Below are 19,200 nucleotides of genomic sequence, written 5' to 3'. Positions count from 1 at the left end.
GAATACGGTGCGGCTGCCCACACAGCCGCGTCATTCCTCCACACATCCATTTTCAGGACCTGCAAAAGAAAAAAGCTTGCAATCCGTCGATGACTCCCTCCGCTCCCAGAATGGAAGGTCTGTACCTCAGTAGGGACAGGAGCCGGAGAGGAAGCGTCTGCAGGAGCCAGAGCATTGCACTGATGGCAGCTGCAATGCTCTACAGGCACCAATGCAGGAAAAAAAATTAATAAATGCATTTTGTTCTCTTTTTAACATGCGTGCCTTTATTCATTTCTTCTGAAATGTATTTAAAATACATAAAAAGATGTAAAACTATTTCCCGAATATCAAGAGAACATGAAGCTCATTACTTCAGAATGCAGGGGAGGGAAGGTGAATAGGGATGTGCAGGCTCTCAGTGACACCCCTCCCCTCCAATCAGCTGCGGCTGTCATGCAGCTACACATAAGGGAATGCCATGGCCGCAACTGATTGGGAGGGGGGTCACTTACAGTCTTGCATGGGCTGGGCCAGCTTGGTTTGCACCAAGCCTATGCACATCCATAGGGGTGAAGGGCCTGTTACTGCATATAGCACTATGGCGGTGGTGGGGGGCATCTCTAAAGGTTTTGGCTGGGTTTGCACTGTTGTTCTAAGATGCATGGCCATGCGCTGCATTGCAAAGACTATTATATGCACATTCCATGCATTAGGCTGTCCAGTCACATGAATGCATAACGCATGCTATTGAATGTCGTAATGCACGTTACCCATTGACCTGCTGCTCTGCACCTAAACAGCCTGGCAACATAACCTTCCACACTCTCATACTGCAGCTCCTTCATGCACCCTCTGTAGCCACGCAAGTCGGTAAGGCCCCAGGTACCTCGTGAAGCACCGCCAGGGTGGGAATACATCTTTTGGAGCAGTGACGGCCACTGCGGATGTGCAGAAGAGAGTTCTGAGCGCGGGGATGAAGAACCCATATATAGCTAATCTACAGGTGAAACTCGAATAATTAGAATATCGTGCAAAGTTCATTTATTTCACTAATGCAACTTAAAAGGTGAAATTAATATATGAGACTCATTACATGCAAAGCAAGATAGTTCAAGCCGTGATTTGTCGTAATTGTGATGATTATGGCTTACAGCTCATGAAAACCCCAAGAACCCCAAATCCACAACCTCAAAAAAGTCGATTATTACATGCAATCAATAAAACAAGGATAGTACATAGAACAATATCGGACCTCTGAAAAGTACAAGCATGCATATGTACTCAGTACTTGGTTTGGGCCCCTTTTGCAGCACTTACTGCAATTACTTTTGCACGATATTCTAATTATTCGAGTTTCACCTGTATATCAGCAGGATGGCGTCTCTCTGCTGCCCTCTGCTGGATACATTGAGGTATAACATGCTATGATCCGTACGGCCTGCAGACGATGCATGGTTCCTCCCACAAATTGGCTTGTCTCATACTGTTGACGTCATCAGGCAGTGTCCTAGCTGTGTGTGTGGTTCACGTGGAGCAGAAATGAGGCCGCTCACTGATGAGGAGACGAGGACTATGTTCGAGAAACTCTCCAAATAGTGAGTGCGGGGTGTGCACCGATCACACCTCATCGCCGAGGAGGGTGGAGGAGAGCTGACATTCGGATTTGTTCTGATAGACAGCAAGGAGCGGCAGTGCTGTGGCTGACTGTGTGGGAACGTGATTGAGGAGGCAACTGTGCTGGTTCTCCGTGTCACTGAGGTTTCCATAGGGATGAATGCGTAGGGTACATAGGGGGTCACTGTGCAGGATCACTAAAGGTGTCATTGCGGGGTCCACAGGGGTTTCTGTGCAGGGTGCTTGGAGTTGTCACTCTAGGGTCCATGGAGATGACTGTTCTAGACCTCCCTTGAGGAGTCGCTGTGGTGTCCATAGGGATGACTGGTGTGTGTGGAGACCCCTGGAGGTGTTGCTGTGGTGTCCATAGGGATGACTGGTGTGTGGAGACCCCTGGAGTTGTCCCTGTGGGGGTCCATAGGGCTGACTGGTGTGTGAAGGCCCCTGGAGGTGTCACTGTGGGGTCCATAGGGATGACTGTGGTGTGTGAAGACCCCTGGAGGTGTCCCTGCGGGGTCCATAGGGATGGCTACTGTGGGGTCCATAGGGATGACTGTGGTGTGTGTGGTCCCTGGAGGTGTCACTGTGGGGTCCACAGAAATTATGCAGGGTCCCTGGAGGTGTCAGTGGGATCCATATGGATGACTATTGTGTGGGGTCTGTAGGGTTCACTGTGTTAGGTCCATAGGGGTGACTGCTGGGTCACCGGAGGTGTAACTGGGATCCATATGGATGACTCTACCCCCCGGAGTCCGTAGGGATGACATTGTAGGATCGGTTAGTTATTTCAGCTTCCTCTTGCATTATAAATATTTTTCCTTTTTTTTACGTTTCAGCATTGGAGAGAACATAAAACTGCTGGTGGATCGTCCTGATGGTTCGTACTGTTTCCGATTACACAACGAACGTGTGTATTATGTCAGGTATGAGAAATTATAATCGTCTATCATTATTTCTGTGTGCATGTGAGACGGCCAGCGTTGGAAAACACATTTTATGGCATGAAGACTTGTATTTGGCTGTTTCATAATTGGTGATCCTGCAACTGGCTCACTTAATGGCGTCCCCCACCAGCAGCACATTGCTTACCTTCCTTTATGCTACTCTCTGAATATGGGTGAAACATGGTGTAAAGCGTAAACTTAGCCTTTCTCTGCCAACAATGTATGTCGTACGGGCCCCTGTAAACAGACTGTCTAGCTGTGTAAAGCTAACTGTCGGCTTTACACAGTGATTCTGGCAGCTTATCTGCTGCCAGATCACTTCCATGGCTGGTGAACAGGGTTTCCCCATGCTCTCTCCATACCCCCCTAACCCCACCCCGCTTCGTAGGCTTCACTGTCCCTCCTGCGGGCCCGAGTTTCGGCATCACCAGTGTCAGCAGGGAGAGACACCAATGAACATTCACCAATCTCCTCCCTGCTGAATAGAGTTGGAGTTGACACTGATTGCATAATTCCCCGGATGGAGAAGAAGCTTTTTAAGTGCAGTCTGTGCTTGAATAGCTTCCTTGAAGTAAAAAGATGACACTAGGAGTCTAATAGATTCCTAATGTCACCTTAAAGAGAACCGGCCACCACTAATATACTATCACATAGGGGGCTTGTGTGCCAATATTCAGGGTTAACTTTAAACTGATGACCCTTACAGGCTTTTAAAGCATCAACTATAGACAATTTGGGGTATTGTACTGTGTCGCTGTTTCAGGGGTGCACGCAATTTTTAAGCTTGGCATGTTGGGTATCTGTCTACTTGGCACGGCCACAGGTACCAGCTCTGTATGAAGGTAGATTTCGGGTAGTCACACTAGCTAAAAAGGAAAATAGTTTTATGGCTTTTAAAGGAATACAAAAAATGTTCGGTTACACTTGTCCTTTAATCGGAACCTGTAATGATCTAAATGTCTCGTCTTCCAGTGAAAAAATGTTAAAGTTGGCAACAAACATCGCACGGGACAAGCTGGTGTCTCTGGGGACGTGTTTCGGAAAGTTTACCAAGATGCAGAAGTTCCGACTTCATATCACAGCTTTGGATTACCTGGCTCCGTATGCGAAGGTAACTGCTTGTTAACCACAAAGCTGGTGATCGGTGTGCTTGGAGTTCACCAGTGAGAACCAAAATAATATGAACTGAGTCTGATTTTGAGTGCTATTCACTCACCTCATAGTTCTAGCCGACCTGTGACAATGAGACTGTCACAGGTCGGCTCAGTAGATCGGGAGGTGAGCGAACACATACCGGCGTACGCTCACTTCCCCGCTCCTATCCTCCAGCGCTGACTGGCGGAACGGACGGGGGAGGGGGCGGGTACAGCTGCCTCTGCCTCTAGATGGGCAGAGCCAGCTGTCACTCACGGCACAATTGTCGGGATCCGCTTCAGCTGTGGCGTCTCGGTATACTGCAAGCTGTAGCAGCAGGATTTTTTAGTAGCCAGCTCCATTGACAACAACTAAAGAACAACTAAAGAAAACCTCAAAAGTCAGATGCCAGCTTTCATTTTTAAGGAGCATTGGCTGACTGGCTCCTGGGATCCTGTCGTACAGTGATTGCATCTGATTGGATACCATCACTGTTCAGCCGACAGATTTCCACCTGACTCCTTCAATACTAAAATAGTTTGTTGAGCCAGGTGGTGCCAAATAGGAGCTGTGTATGGCCAGCCCAAATTTGTACTTGAAGGAGAACTATGATATGAGTGAAAATAACTCATCCTCATAGTTCGAGCCGACGTGGGACAATGACACTGTCGCACGTCGGCTCACTAGATCGGGAAGTGAGCGAACGCATACTGTCGCTCGCTCACTTCTCGATCATCTCCCTGCAGAGAGCGGTGACTTTTGGTCACGGCTGCCCGCAGGGATTCCCCCTCTCCCTGCTCCGAACCTCTAGCACTGGCTGGAGGAACAGATGGGAGGGGGCGGGTACAGCTGGCTCTGCCTCTACATAGGCAGAGTCCGCTGTCATTCACACAGCTGCGTGGATCTCGACAGCATTGTTAGACCGCCGCAGCCGGGACGAATCCTAAGTATACCAAGGGGTGTAGCTCACGATATACTGAGCTTTGGAACAAAGTCCAAATCCTATTCGCACTGTCACTGTCGCTCTGATGAAGGATCCCTGTGCGGACCCGAAACGTATGACAGTATGTGACATCGGGTATTGAATAAACATATCAATACTTTAAAAACCCTTCAAGTGTGTGCCGGTGAATTACTTTTATATACTGAGCTTTGGTTCACGGGAGGACGCTAGTTGATGTCCTCCCGTGACCCTTAAGAGAACTATGGAGAAAAACACTTACCCCATAGTTCTCTTATTAAGTAGGCTATACATGTATCAAAATCCGCACAGTGGGTGCCGCTGTCAGCACCCTTCCGCCCACATCGTTTGATCAGGTGATCAAAGGAGCAGGGTCGAAAATTCTTGGCCGCGGCTAATTGGCTGCAAGCTCCATTCGGGTATACTGACAGAATACAATGAAAACAGCAAGGGATTCCTCCATACACACAATCAAGCGCTGATGGAGGAATCTGTTATATCTTCCTCATTCAGCTTGGCATACATGTGTTCACCTGCCAAAGCTTTGGTTCGTTCATTTCAGCAGATGCACACAACTCTGCTACTCAGATTTCTTTCTTTCAGCCTGTGGGTTGACCGGGAAAATATCAAACGGATTCCTTTTATCCACGCTAAACAGCGCAATGGACGAATCTTCCATTGCAGCTATTGTATTCTTACAGCAAGTGCCCGACACTGTCAGTATGATTGGCTGCATTGACCCTTCAGCTGAGTATTTTCTGTCCGGGCACTTGCATTCTACATCAAAGGATATCGGGCGGGAGGCTGCTGCCTGCCAGACATCCACGGAGCAAATTTCTTGATGAGCCGGCCTGAATTTGCTCTGTATTTTAGAAACTTTATTAATCTGTATTTCTTGGGTGCCTAGACTGGCCACACCTACCCACCTCTGTTAAAATATTGATTACAGTCAATTATTGATAATCCTCTGCAGGGCTGCACGGCACCAAGATATCCAGTATGACTATGCTGATCAATGTATTTTTTATCTGACAGTACAAGGTCTGGGTGAAGCCGGGCTCTGAGCAGTCTTACTTGTATGGAAACCACGTTCTGAAGTCCGGGCTTGGAAGGATAACTGAGAACACCGCACAGTACCAGGGAGTGGTTGTATACTCCATGGCAGATGTGCCGCTGGTGAGTCGTCTTCTTTGTATTCCTATCGCAGGTATTTTATGGATCCTGCTTATGGCAGAGCAGGGGTAGGCAAACCCTACCGAGGAACTTATTTGCTCCGTTTTGGGCTGTTAAATATACCACTGGAAGCATGTTATCACTATTTGATAAGTCCGGGAGGTTTGTACTGTCTGTGTTTTTTTGTGTTGTGCGTTGTCTGCAAGTGCACCTATTTCTTCTTGTATTATGACTCCACTGTATGCGCCAAACACAACTAACTGTATTCTCTTCATAAAGACCATTTGTCTTTTATATACGCTATGATTTTCTGCATTGTAACATCTTCTGAAATGCTTTGGGGCAGGTCTGGTCTTGTGATATGTAGACTGTGGGATAAATGTTTTTTGTCTTGTATATATTTAAAGTGTAACTCCATCTTTCTGACTACGTTCCTGTCCCTATTCAGGGTATAACCAAAATATGGTCACGGCCACTGCTGGGGTTGTTCTCCCTGCCACATCTGTTGAAATCGGCAGGGCACCGCACAGCAGAATGATCCATTCTCAGATCCTTTCATACTATCTGTGGATGGACAGACTACAAGTCCATTCTGCCATTGCTGTGACATCACCACTCTTGTAGTCTCATTGACACTTCCTCCCATGCTGTCATTGAAAGTCCATACCTCAGTACAGAAAGGGGCTGGGAGGAAGAGTCTGCAGGAGCCTGATCATTGCACCCACCTGTGTGCAGTGCTTTGTAAGGTCAAAAAAAAAATGCACTTTTTTTTTTTTTAGAGTGTGTGTATTTATTTATTGCAAAATCCCATAAAAAAAAAAAAAGATTTCTTAGGGCTGATTCTTTTTATCTGTTCAGGCCCGAGCTCAAAAGAGAACTATGGGGTAAGTGTTTTTTTCCCCATAGCTCCCTTAAGGGTCACGGGAGGACATATACTAACCTCCTCCTGTGACCCAAAGCTCAGTAGATCGTGAGCTGCAGCTCACTTAGTCACGGCTCTCTGCAGGGAGATGATTGAGAAGTGAGCGAGCGACGGTATGTGTTCGCTTACTTCCTGATCTATTGAGCCGACGTGTGACAGTCTCATTGTCACACATCGGCTTGAACTATGAGAATGAATGATATTTTTTACTCACCTCATAGTTCTCCTTTTAAGTAGATGACGACATTCTAGGTGAAACTGTGTTGTAGACATATTCAGGTTTTGTATACATTTTGGTGGCGTTATACTCAATCTACTTCTTTCACCATACAGGGCTTCGGTGTAGCAGCAAAGTCCACTCAGGAGTGCCGTAAACTAGACCCGATGGCCATTGTGGTCATCCACCAGGCTGACATTGGCGAGTACATCAGGCATGAAGACACACTCACATAAACTGCTGTTAGTGGCCTGCCAAAGACTTTCTAAATCGGAGGGTCCGGTCACTTCCACGGGGACAGATATGGTGACACTGCAGACTTGTTCAGTATAAGCTCTGTCTACACCATGGTCTTGTTGGAGGTCACGCTTCAGAGTTCTTTTATGGACTATAAGTAATTCTATTTTGTATATGTTTTCCAACATTTCTGTTGCATTAAAATCGACAGGAGAAAACTTTTCATATTTACTGCTGTCCCAGAAGGTTTACTTTTCATGATCTGAACCAACAGGATCTCCACATCTACAGAATGAATGGGGAATTATGGCTCCTGGTCCCCAACTATGGGCAGGATAATCTTACTGGAGTACAGTATGCTGTGCAGTGTCTGCTCTAAAAACTCACCTGCTATAGTCGGTACTGGCTTCTTCTCCCCACAAGTCGTCAGCTATACATGCGGGTGCAGGTCCAGCTCCAGCTGAGCTTTTGTGACCATTCTGGCACTGCAGGTCTCAGACCTCATTGCTGCAGTCACATCTTTGCTGCCCTCTCCTGGCCAATCACAAAGTAAATGGTGCAAAAATTTACTTCTAATAAGACCAAAATTGTCCCTAGCAATATATTGGCTAAAGCTCACCTTCTATGGCATTGCGCCTTCAGTCACCACACTGCGACAGTGTCGCTCCCTCCCAACAACTGAAATTCTGCTGCTTTTTGGGCAATAAAGGAGTGAAATTCATAAAAGAATTTAGCAGTTTGGATTTTGGTAGTTTTGTTGCTGGTGAGGTGTCAGTAGCAGCTAAATCACCAGTGTGACTTGGCCCTCAGGAACATCATGTAGTTTACAGGTATTTATGATGAGCCTTGGGGCAGCCGCTTACTGCCTGGATGTCTTCTGCATTTCCTTGGAACCTAAAGCCAAACGGCATTTAAAAAAAGTTTTATTATTAATCCAACACGCATATACCCCCTGCCTGACATACTCAGAGGGGAAGGAGAAATGGAAAATCTGTGCAACATGCACCTGAAAATATGAATATGTAATAGCAAGCAAATATATATGTATTTAGAGACTACAGGGCAATGGATGTGCTTGATGCGGAATGAAATAAGAATTCTGAAGACGTCAAGGTTCTTTAACGGCAAAGGTATCTCTGATGCTCGAGTTCCAACAATTGTAGAAATAGACTAATTTATAAAATTTTTATTGGGAATATTCAGTTTTAACAGGTTTCTTGGGAAAGGTGAAGAATAATGAATTCGGATTAAAGTCAGTTTTTTTTTTTTATTCCAAGCGGTGCAACAAATACACAGTTCCACTCAACACGAGCATGGCTTGACAATTGGGCTTTGTAGGACAGAGAGTTGTATAAAATGATCAAAGTCATTTTCCTAGCATGTGGGGCAACTTGACACTCTGGCTGTGCATAAACTGCAAATCCCATAAGGCATTACGAGACTGACAGCCACAGGCTTGACAGGAAGTGTAGGTTCAACACAGCTGGAGTGCCAAGGTTGCCTTAAAGCAGGGGTGAGGAAACTACAAATCCCATGAGGCGTTGCAAGATTCTCAGCAATAGGCATGACTCGCAGAGAGAAGCATCTTGGGAATTGCAGTTTAACCCCCAGCTGGAGGGCCGGAGGTTTCCCCACCCCTGCCTTAATGTGACACTCAACTCAAGAGAAATCTTAAAAACACATTCAAGTATCTTAACTATTGGACTACAGTCTCCATACAAATTAGTAAAGTAAATGTGAGATTGTAGTCCATCACAAGAGCTACTTTACAACATACAGGGGCCATGGGGAACAAAGGTAGCCCACCCTCCAGAAGGAAGAACAGTGTCAGCACCAATTCAGAGATGATTGGCAGATCTACAGCCAAGTGATACACAAAGATACATTGTTGTTACTAGTTAGGGTAGTTGAATTCATTTTTAAGGTTACACTGAGTTTAGTGTCGCTTTCACTTGATGAAGAACAATCTCATAATGACTAAACCAGGGGCAGCCAAAATTTGGACCTCCAGCTGTGGAAGATCTACAAATTCCATCATGCTTCTGACAGTCACAGGCATGGTTTCCAATCAAAATGCATCATGGGACTTGTAGTTCCACCACAGCTGGAGTGCCAAGGTTGTCTATCCCTGTTCTATTGATTCTAAACCATAGACTTTTCAGTGACGATAGCGTCAAACTTTACTATACTTATGGCTCTCAGACTCAGATTACAAGCTAGGTCTGCTGTCAGCACCGCGGCTTTTGTGTCTCTGTGGTGGACTTGACATTGAACAGGCGCTTCAGGAAGTAGAGCTGCAGGACCCCTGAGACCACGATGAGGATGCTGGTACCAGCTGACCACCAGTTCACGTAGTGGTAGTTGGACATCAATCTGTAGTAATCGGAGCCTCTCCTCATGCGGGCAAAGTTATAATATCGCCACATGTGCAGGATGCGACCAAGCACGATCTGAGAACTTGTCTGAAAGAGAAAATTGTAAGTAGCCAGGAGTCTATCCACTGTTTTTTTTCTTCTTAAATGCTGACAATGCACGAACAATTTATGAAAGGGAAAATAATTCATTAGGCTGTTTACAAATTTATAAATCAATTTGTATTCACTATATTTACCAGATCAGGCTTTCCAAGACAGCCCAGCACTACATTAGTGGTTAGACTACAAAATGCACGCCCCCCCCTCCTTTCCCGCTCCCTAGAGCACTTAGATGACAACCTTGTGCCACCCGCACCAGCCAGTGTAATGGGACGCACACTTCAAGACTTAACCACACAGCCCCGATGTTCTGTGTTGCATCAGAATACTGGCAATGTGCGATCATTGATCAGCTCAGCCACCGGGGTGGTGTAGTGAAGTTCTGATGTGTGGGGCCCATTACACCATCTGGGGTGGGTGATGGGAGGTTGTCATCTAAGCAGAAAAGTGCAATGGAGTGTTGTCATTTCACCTTTTCATTTTTCAGGATAAGGTGAACTAGCCCTTTAATGTTGCTGTTTTTGCTAGCAGAGGATCTAGGGGGTGCGTGCGCGTCCCTCTTCTGATTGCTAGATATCTATTATTGCAACCACCGCAAAGGATGTGACTTTACATAGCACAAAACATTACAGATATGAACAAAAAAGCATATCAAAGGTAGATATAAAACATACTCACAAAGATCGGCATGATTATTGTATAAAAAGTAGGTGCATGGACCCAAGAGAAAGTCTATGAAAGCTGCACAGCCGTGTCTGTGTGTCAGCAGAGGAGAATGTATGATGACGTGTTTCCAGGGTCACGCCCCCAGACATCTGATGAAGGGGGCGTGACCCCAGAAACGCGTCATCATACAGTCTCCTCTGCTGACACACAGACACGGCTGTGCAGCTTTCATAGACTTTCTCTTGGGTCCATGCACCTACTTTTTATACAATAATCATGCCGATCTTTGTGAGTATGTTTTATATCTACCTTTGATCTTGTTCTTAATAAATTTGTCTGCACCAGGAAAGGCGCCCCTTGTTTGTGTTTTTTCCATAGCACAAAACATGTATAAAGAAAACCCTGCTGGCGGCAAATGATAAATGTGAAATGTTATTTAAGATTTAGCCAGTATTAAGAAAGAAAAAAAACCTGTAGGTTTTAAAAAGACATCTTAAAGTGCACTATAGTTTCATTCCAAGAAAAGCTGGCCATACACCTATAGAAAATCTGCAGATAATCTATAGGTGTATGGCCAGCTTAAGCCTTACATGAGAGAAAGAAAAACCCACGTTGACCTTCTGAAAACATTAGTTACCTGGCTCTTATGCTGATTTTTCTCTTTGGCTTTAAAGAAGAAATCCGGGCAGAAGAAATATTAACTCTTGCAGAGGGGCAGACCCCTGCACTGCAAGGGTTAAGTGCCATCTTTCATCTAGGACAGGGGTAGCCAAACTCCAGCCCTCCAGCTGTGGTGAAACTACAAACCCCATGATGCATCTCTCTCCAGGAGTCATGTCTGTGGCTGTGAGAATCTTCCAATGCCTCAAGGGATTTGTAGTTCCACCACAGCTGGAGGGCCGGAGTTTGGCTACCCCTGAGCTAAAGCAACAAATAAATACTCAAACACAGGGGGCTGCTAGACAGCTTCTCTCCCCCTCCGCTCTGGCGTTCTAAGGTGAGTTATGTCTAATACAGTGTACAGGACTTTCCATTGTCGGAGAGAAGCTATGGGGACTAGGCTAGCAGCCAACTCCAAGGTTCGGGTGAGTATTTCTAGACTAAAAATAGCGGTTAACCCTTAGCCCCACTGCAAGGGTGAATTGTTCAGCTCGGAGTTCTTCTTTAATACTTTCCACGTCACAGACACAGAGCAGATCTGAATTTGAATATCAGGAAAGTTGGGGGCCTGTTGGCACATTGCAGTGCCACTTCAATCCACCTCTGAAACACAACACCGTCCATTGTGTGAAGCTGCTGACATCACATCCAAGATGTGGAGACCCGGCAGCTTTTAAAGTCTACACAGGGGAGGGTTTTGCAGGTAAATAACATGCATACCATACATTAAATGCACACATAATCCTATGGGAAGATGTTTGTTGAAATGGATGGACTGGCGGCAGGGAACCAAGGTAGGCAGAACTCACCTCAATGGTAGCCAGTGTGTCATTCAGCTTCTTTGTTTGGTTTTCAAGCTCGTGTTCAGGTCCCTCCCCATCATGGAATACCCCAAAGTTTAGGTACACCTGGACTGAACCGAAGTTGTTCTGCCAGTTATTAACACACAGCTGATAGAACCCTGAGAGTAAGCAGAGAGATGGAAATGCTTCAATATAAATTGGACTAGAAAGTGTGGAAAACTCTGCACCATATACCAGGTAATACATTCCCTTACATACATGTTGTAGCTGTCAAGAAATATTGAACAAACATGTCCCTAAACGCAGCAACCATAAACATGCACTCCTGGTCCATGTAAATGTACATGTTTATGCATGGAGTAGACAGCTTCAGACTACAGCGGGACTTTGGGAATAGAAAAAAAAGTGTGATGGAACTCTCGATAGACCCCCCTCCTGGAGTTGGAGCGTCAAGGTTAGACATGTGCGATTCGTTTAGAATCAAAATTATGACGAATTTTCTGAAATTTGGACATATCCGAATCCCAAAGCATTCCAATGTGTCCGAATCCGAATTTCGGGGAGCTCCCGAATGCCATTCGGGCCTGGGAGCCTCAGCTTTAGTAACATACACTATTTATATGGCTCCCAGACCTGGATGGCATTCGGGAGCTCCTGAATGCAACTCGGAAATTCAGATCCCGAATGCCATATGGGTCTGGGAGCCATATACATATATTACTAAAGCCGAGGCTCCTAAACCCGAATGGCATTCAGGATGCGAATTTCCGAATTGCATTCAGGAGCACCCGAATGCCACTTGGGTCTAGGAGCCTCAGCTTTAGTAATATATGTATATGGCTCCCAGACCCAAATGGCATTCGGGATCCGAATTTCCGAGTTGCATTCAGGAGCTCCCGAACGCCATTCGGGTCTGGGAGCCATATACATATAATACTGAAGCTGAGGCTCCTAGACCTGAGTGGCATTCGGGAGTTCCTGAATGCAATTTGGAAATTTGGATCCTGAATGCCATTCGGGTCTAGGAGATTCAGCTTTAGTACTAATATCTGTATATGGTTTTCTGTGGTATTCGCAATGAATATTTGTAAACGTATCCAAAATGAAAATGCGGATGGAATCCGAAACAACGAAATATCCGAACCAAATTTTTCCGCAGCTTACATATCTAGTCAAAGTTGCCTACCCCTGATATACAGTAATGCTATTTTTTTTTAATGCTAGATGGTGCCCGATCCCTCAGCAGCCAACACTCTGGTCATTGCAAGACAATGACAGCCACAGTCATGACTCCCAGAGGCAGATTCATGATGGAATTTGTAGTTTCACCACAGCTGAAGGTTAGCTACCCCTGGGCTACAGGGTACATGGCCAAAGATGAACACACCAGCCCTGCAGCTATATCTCATGTGCTTCATACAATATAAAGGTACTTTGAGTTTCATCAAGCACAAGATCGGTGCCTCCAGATTCAGTTCTCATGTATGCAAAAGAAGAAAATTAACTCTTTTACCGGTCTCCTTGGTCTGGAAGTTGATTTGTCCACTTCCATCTTTGGAACTCTCGATCAGAAACCCCTGCGGGTTGTGGGCCGAAGCGGACACCTTCCTGTCCTGCATGACTCCAGATGTCCATTGAACCTGCAGAAAACAAGAACGCCGTCAGGCAGTTCTAATACATTTTTGGAAGTGGAAAGAAAGCTCTGGTCACGTGTGGTTCCTCTCTCTTGGCGCTTCTCATCCATCAGTAGTTCAATGATGTGAATACGTGTGACCCATCGGGAAGGCAGATTCCGCAACCCAAAGGATCTACACGGAATTCTGGGCACAGTAGGTGTGGGAATTGAAGCACCCCATCAAATAAAATCATCCAGATACAACTCTATTCCATCATCACCTCTATGATTAAGCCCAGGTGGTAAAACGTGTGAGAGGTGTTTGAGTGGGAGAGATACTATGGTGGTGTATACCTTAGGGGGGGGATTTATCTAAACTGGAGCAGACAAAATCTGGAGCATGGCAACCAATCAGCTTCTCTCTTCAGTTTGCTCAGTTAAGATTTCAAAATGAAAGATAGAAGCTGATTGGTTACCATGCACAGCTGCTCCAGATTTTGATAAATTCCCCTTATTGTATTTTGAACTTTGCATGAAAGTTACAACAAAAGTTGGATTTTTATGGACCTCGGTTTCGTGTGGCTGATTGGAGAGATATTGTTTGACAAGTGGGAGCACTCGAAGATTACTCGATGTCTGTATTGATCTGCAGGCTTGGTGGGATTGGAGTGGTGAGTCTTTTGCTTTTTTGGATATTACCCTACATCAATGAGAACAATGTGGCAACCAAACCCAGAAGTACTCCCATCACAACCCAAGCTGCAGAGATTGTAGGTCCACATAAATGATTTCTCTCATTAAGCCCTGATGAAGGTGGTGTGCTTCGGACCCCCGAAATGCATTGGCTACTCGAGTCCCTGATGTAATGAAGTTGTATCTGGACTATTTTAATTGGTGTGGCGCGTCAATTCCTTCAATCTACTTCATACACAAGTATTACACTACAGTTTATTAGTGTCATGCATTATTTATGTAGCACCACTCTATTCTATAGCTTTGTACAACAGAATTTATAACAAAGCTTGTTAGCAACACAGAATATGCCAACAAAAAAAAACAAAACCAAGGACCACACTTGCACATTACAGTCCAGTAAAGAACAGGAAACCTATAGAAAAAAAAAAAATATGACGGCATCCATTGCCAATTGCTAGTCCTAAAAAAAGCTAGCAGCCTATCCATCATGCTTATCCAATTGCTTCAGTCAGTTTCTGACCTGGAGTAAGTAACCTGGACTTCATGAGAGTCATGCTAGTTCCAGGTTAGTGACACAGTATGTATTGAAGCCAATAAGCCAAGCAACTAATATTTGAGAAGTGGGTCAGCAATGGGTCTCTTACTATAGGAGTCCCATACAATCTTTTGGAGAAACCACCAACCTAATGGTTTTATAGCAATGACCAATGTTCTAATATACACACGAAGATGAAGAGTTTAACGGCAAATTATGGGTCAGTGTTATATTATTTTTTGAGTTGTTTTAACATACAACAGTACAACACTGTATATATCCTTGTTTGGCAAATAATGCAAGGTTTCCCCGAGCACTCTGGGTTATATAAAGATCAAGCATAACAGAGATTGCCTGCTTTTAGGCAGGATGTCTCTTAATAAAACTTTAGATGGAGCCATGGAGAGAGAGGGTAATGAATACTTACCTTATATTCCAGAATCCTGCTGCACTCCTTACCGGGTATCTCTGTCAGCATGGGTGCTCGAAGTGACCGCAGATGGTACCGCCAATAATGAAACTTGTTAAAGGAGAACTATAGGGTAAGTTTTTTTTCCCCATAGTTCTCCTAAGGATCTCGGGAGGACACAAACTAGCATCCTCCCGTCACCCAAAGCTCAGTACACTGCGAGTTACAGCAGACGGTATACTGAGACCACCGCAGCCGGGACGGATCCCGACATTGCTGTTGAGATTCACCCAGCTGCGTGATTGACAGCTGGCTCTACCTATCTAGAGTCAGCTGTAACCGGCCCCTTCCCCATCCGTTCCGCCAGTCAGCGCTAGAGGAGCGGGGGCGGGGGAATCCCTGCGGGGAGCCATGACTGACAGTCACAGCTCTCTGCAGGGAAATGATCGAGAAGTGAGCGAGCGATGGTATGCGGTCGCTCACTTCCCAATCTATTGAGCCGACGTGTGACAGTTTGATTGTCACACGTCGGCTCGAACTATGAGGCTGAATGAAAATCACTCACCTCATAGTTCCCCTTTAAAGATGTCACCAGCACCCCATATTAATGTGAAGAACACACCTGTTTATTGACGCTTCATGCCATAACAAATAATGTTTCGGGGGTCACACAGGGTCCCCTTCATCAGGCTTAAAAAGACCAGTCATTTCAAGCCTGATGAAGGGAACCCTGGGTGACCCCAAAACTGTATTTGTTATGACATGAAGCATTAATTGAATACTTACCTGACTCCCTCATTTGTGTCCGACGGAGCTCTGCACACAGACTTTAATCGGACATGTTGGGTCAGGGTCTGATGAAGGGGCAGGGCCTGATGAAGGGGCAGGGCTCCGGAACATACGAGTTGAGGTTCTATTCTTTCCGGTCTGCCTGCTCAGTCCCTGTATAGTGGATATTACTTCTGAGTGAGCTTCTGTGTTGGGACCCGATACCAGATGAGAGTCTATTGCCTGTTGATTGGCTCTGATCAAGTCAGCGCAGTATTTTTATTTCGCTTTTTTTTCCTCAATAAAATGTGTCCAATCCAGTTTCTTTACACGCCAAATGGAGCATGGCACTTCATCAGCTAGCTGCGCAGGAAACTACACAACATTTGTAATTAATTGTAAAATGTAGTTTTTAGTCCGGACTATATAAAGAAACACCTTGTACATTATCTTAAATGAACTTAGTCAGAGCCTGTATCCTTTCTCTGTGTGGAAAGTAACAGCTGTCTCTGGTTGGAGGAGGAGGTCACCTTGCTGCAGGTGATAAGGAGCCGTTGAGAAAACTTTGGGTTGGCAGCAGATGTTGTGTTTCCAGTCATATCGTCAGCACAAGCTTCAACATAAAAGGTTTCTATACAGCTCCAGACCACTTGCCCTAGAAGTTTCATATCACAGAAATCTAATTTGAAGGCTGATGAAAGCTACCGTATTTGTCGCCGTATAAGGCGACCGGGCGTATGAGACGACCCCCTAATTTCTGTGTTAAAACATAGGTTTTGGGCTATACTCGTTGTATAAGACACTCGTCGCAATGTACACCTCTGCCAATCCGAGCAGGCTTTGTATTCATTAATAGAAGACATCGCTCGCCGTGATTGGCTCAGCGCGGTATACTGTATGTAGCCGAAGCTACCGTACATACAGTATTAGCGCACATACCCGGCGTATAAGACGACCCCAGATTTTCGGGGGATGTTTTGAAATCTGAAAACTCGTCTTAAACGCCGGCAAATACGGTACATGCTTGGGGAAGCTTGAAACATTGCAACATTAACACAACAGGCACAATAAATTATTGATGGTGCACCAAATATTTGGCACACGCAACACCTGATTTATGGAGTGCACAAAGTAATTGTTCAAAGGCAGGGGTCTCAAACTCAATTCACGCAACCATCTTTTTTTCTCTCATGGTGGGCCGCTTGCCATATTTTATACTTCAAAATAAAATGTAATTATATCCGATATGGTACTACGGACACCAACACACACAATAAGGCCCCTTTCGTATCTATAAGCTTAGGTGGAATTAGGGAACTTGCTTTTTCCTGCAGCAGGAATGCCTAATCTGGCGTTTACAAGCGGCAGCTGACACCCATTCAAGTTAATGATCAGGTGACAGGAGCTGCATGTAAATGCCTGCACGCCACATGCGGTTAGATAATACTCTCCCTGGATGCACAATCATTGCGTCCAGGGAAATCACTAACCAAGTGAAATCATATCACATACCATTACATGCGGTGTGCAGGCCCTTACATGCAGCTGCCGTTTACCCCTGCACGTATAAAATAATAAATCCCCCCTTGCACACCCACATATAAAATAAAATACAAAGCCCTCTCTCCTGCTTACCTTTTTGCAGGGGAGGAGGCGAAGAGGCACGATCCCTGGTGATTACTAAAGTCTGACTCCATGAAGTCTCCATAAAAGACTCCATGTGCATGATGTCGTTTAGAACACGTGCCCACTTGGCCTGTAACAGGGCACAAGTATCTTGCCAAAAAGTGTAACTCTAGCGGCTAACAGGCAGTGTCTCAGTTTGGACAAATACCTTGGGATAATGGATAGGAGGACAAGCACCAGTGAGAAAGCACATCTGGTTATATGGTCCGGTTATATGGTCCCACCATGTGTGGCGATAACTGCCTGGTGCATAATCGCATATAAACTGGAATAGACATTCACTTACCTCAATGGACTATCCAGTAAGACCATGTGCATTGGACCAAGGTGGATCTATTGTGACCCAGGGGCTCCATAAGCACAATGTCGTTTAGAACACTTGCCCACGTGGCCAGTGACAGGGCACAAGTATCTTGCCAAAGAGTGTAACTGTAAGGACTAATAGGCATTTTCTTAATTTGGACAAAGACCTTGGGATCGTGGAAAAGAGGACAAGCACCAATGGGAAAGCACATCTGGTTATAGGGTATTTGGTCCCACCATGTGTAGACATAACTGCCTGGATCAAAATAACATATAAACTGATAAAGATAAAATCGCTTACCTCATAGCCAAAGTAGAAATAGGAGTTTTGATGGGCAAAGTGATAAAAGCATTCTGACCCAGCTGGTCCCACCAAGATGGCGAAGTCATAGCGGTCAGATCCTCGGAATAAGGGCTGGGATTTGTCACTGCTCAGAGGCTCGGTCTTCTGTGGTAAGCCTTGGAGGAAAAGGGACAGGAGGAGGAAGGCTGTAAGGAGCATGATGTGTGCAGGCAGAGGGAGAGAATGACTGCTGGATCCCAGAGCCACCTCAGCAATGATTAACCTGGCCCTCTCCGAGAGGGGCAGCTCCAGCCAAGACTCGGCAAAGAGGATGGTCAGAGCTGTGAGAAGCTGGACAACACTTTAAAGAATATGTGAACACATGCAGGAAAATTTCACAAAAGCCTTAATATTCTAATATTCAAAACTCATCTTCAATATTTAAGTTGTGCAGATTTAATTAAAATAATACCTGGTAATCCTGCCATGAAAGGTTCTTGTACAGGCACTTCCTATTAGATGCCGACAACGCTCTTTCCTAATTGTTTTTCTACGTTATTATTATACAGGATTTATATAGTGCCAACAGTTTGCGCAGCGCTTTACAATATAGGGAAGACATTACAATACAATTCAAGACAAGATGGTATCACCCTGTTATACTGCTAATGGAGGCTACAAGTGGTTTTAAACACACATCACACAGCCACAGCCCACTGTTAACCATCAGGAAACCCAGAAAAAGCCATGAAGCCATTACTGGAGTGCATGTAGATAGGAAGTGGCTGTAAAAAGGCTGCAGGGTGTTGCAGCAGCATTGAAAAGCAACCAAAAAAATTGCAGTTGTATATGATACAGAGGGTGCTTAGCAAACCAAGGGGTCACACCGCACAGCAGTGTGCTTTGGGCTCTGCTTCATTTGGGATTTTGAAGTTGGTGGACTGCAGCACTAATGAAAGCCAGGAGAGCCCGTCACATAACCTGTCAGTCACATGACCGCCTCTCCTCTAGTCACAGAGTTCTTTCTGCTGCAATAAACGGAGAGAACGCCTTGGAGCTCGGCCATATCCACAATGCAACCCACATCAATGGGCTGTAAAATGTGGGCTGTAACCAAG

General features: G+C 45.3%; 2 protein-coding genes across 3 annotated transcripts; one reads left to right on the top strand and one right to left on the bottom strand.

Annotated features, from left to right (window-relative positions):
• The first annotated feature begins 1,478 nt into the window (after positions 1 to 1,478).
• Positions 1,479 to 7,239, top strand: NIP7 (NIP7, nucleolar pre-rRNA processing protein). 2 transcript variants are annotated; one of them, XM_018570414.1, is made up of 5 exons: positions 1,479 to 1,577; positions 2,433 to 2,519; positions 3,513 to 3,651; positions 5,671 to 5,811; positions 7,064 to 7,239. In XM_018570414.1, exons 1-5 carry the CDS (start codon positions 1,522 to 1,524, stop codon positions 7,181 to 7,183), a joined length of 543 nt encoding a protein of 180 aa, XP_018425916.1. In that variant the 5' UTR covers positions 1,479 to 1,521; the 3' UTR covers positions 7,184 to 7,239. The 2 variants fall into 2 exon arrangements, with proteins under 2 accessions (XP_018425916.1, XP_018425917.1); XM_018570415.1 differs by lacking the exon at positions 5,671 to 5,811.
• A 2,173-nt stretch (positions 7,240 to 9,412) lies between these two features.
• TMED6 (transmembrane p24 trafficking protein 6) lies at positions 9,413 to 18,303 on the bottom strand. The gene is made up of 4 exons (XM_018570413.1): positions 18,101 to 18,303; positions 13,301 to 13,427; positions 11,794 to 11,945; positions 9,413 to 9,646 (listed from the first exon to the last, which is right to left on the bottom strand). The coding sequence occupies exons 1-4, from the start codon at positions 18,299 to 18,301 to the stop codon at positions 9,413 to 9,415; spliced, it is 714 nt and encodes a 237-aa protein (XP_018425915.1). The 5' UTR covers positions 18,302 to 18,303.
• Between the last annotated feature and the right edge of the window lie 897 nt (positions 18,304 to 19,200).

Source organism: Nanorana parkeri, unplaced genomic scaffold (genome assembly GCF_000935625.1).
Source record: "Nanorana parkeri isolate BGI_ZX_2015 unplaced genomic scaffold, ASM93562v1 scaffold1531, whole genome shotgun sequence".
In the NCBI taxonomy this organism is placed as follows: Eukaryota; Metazoa; Chordata; class Amphibia; order Anura; family Dicroglossidae; genus Nanorana; species Nanorana parkeri.
The sequence above is the reverse complement of the archived record's forward strand: the minus strand, read 5'-3'. Positions and strand labels throughout refer to the sequence as shown.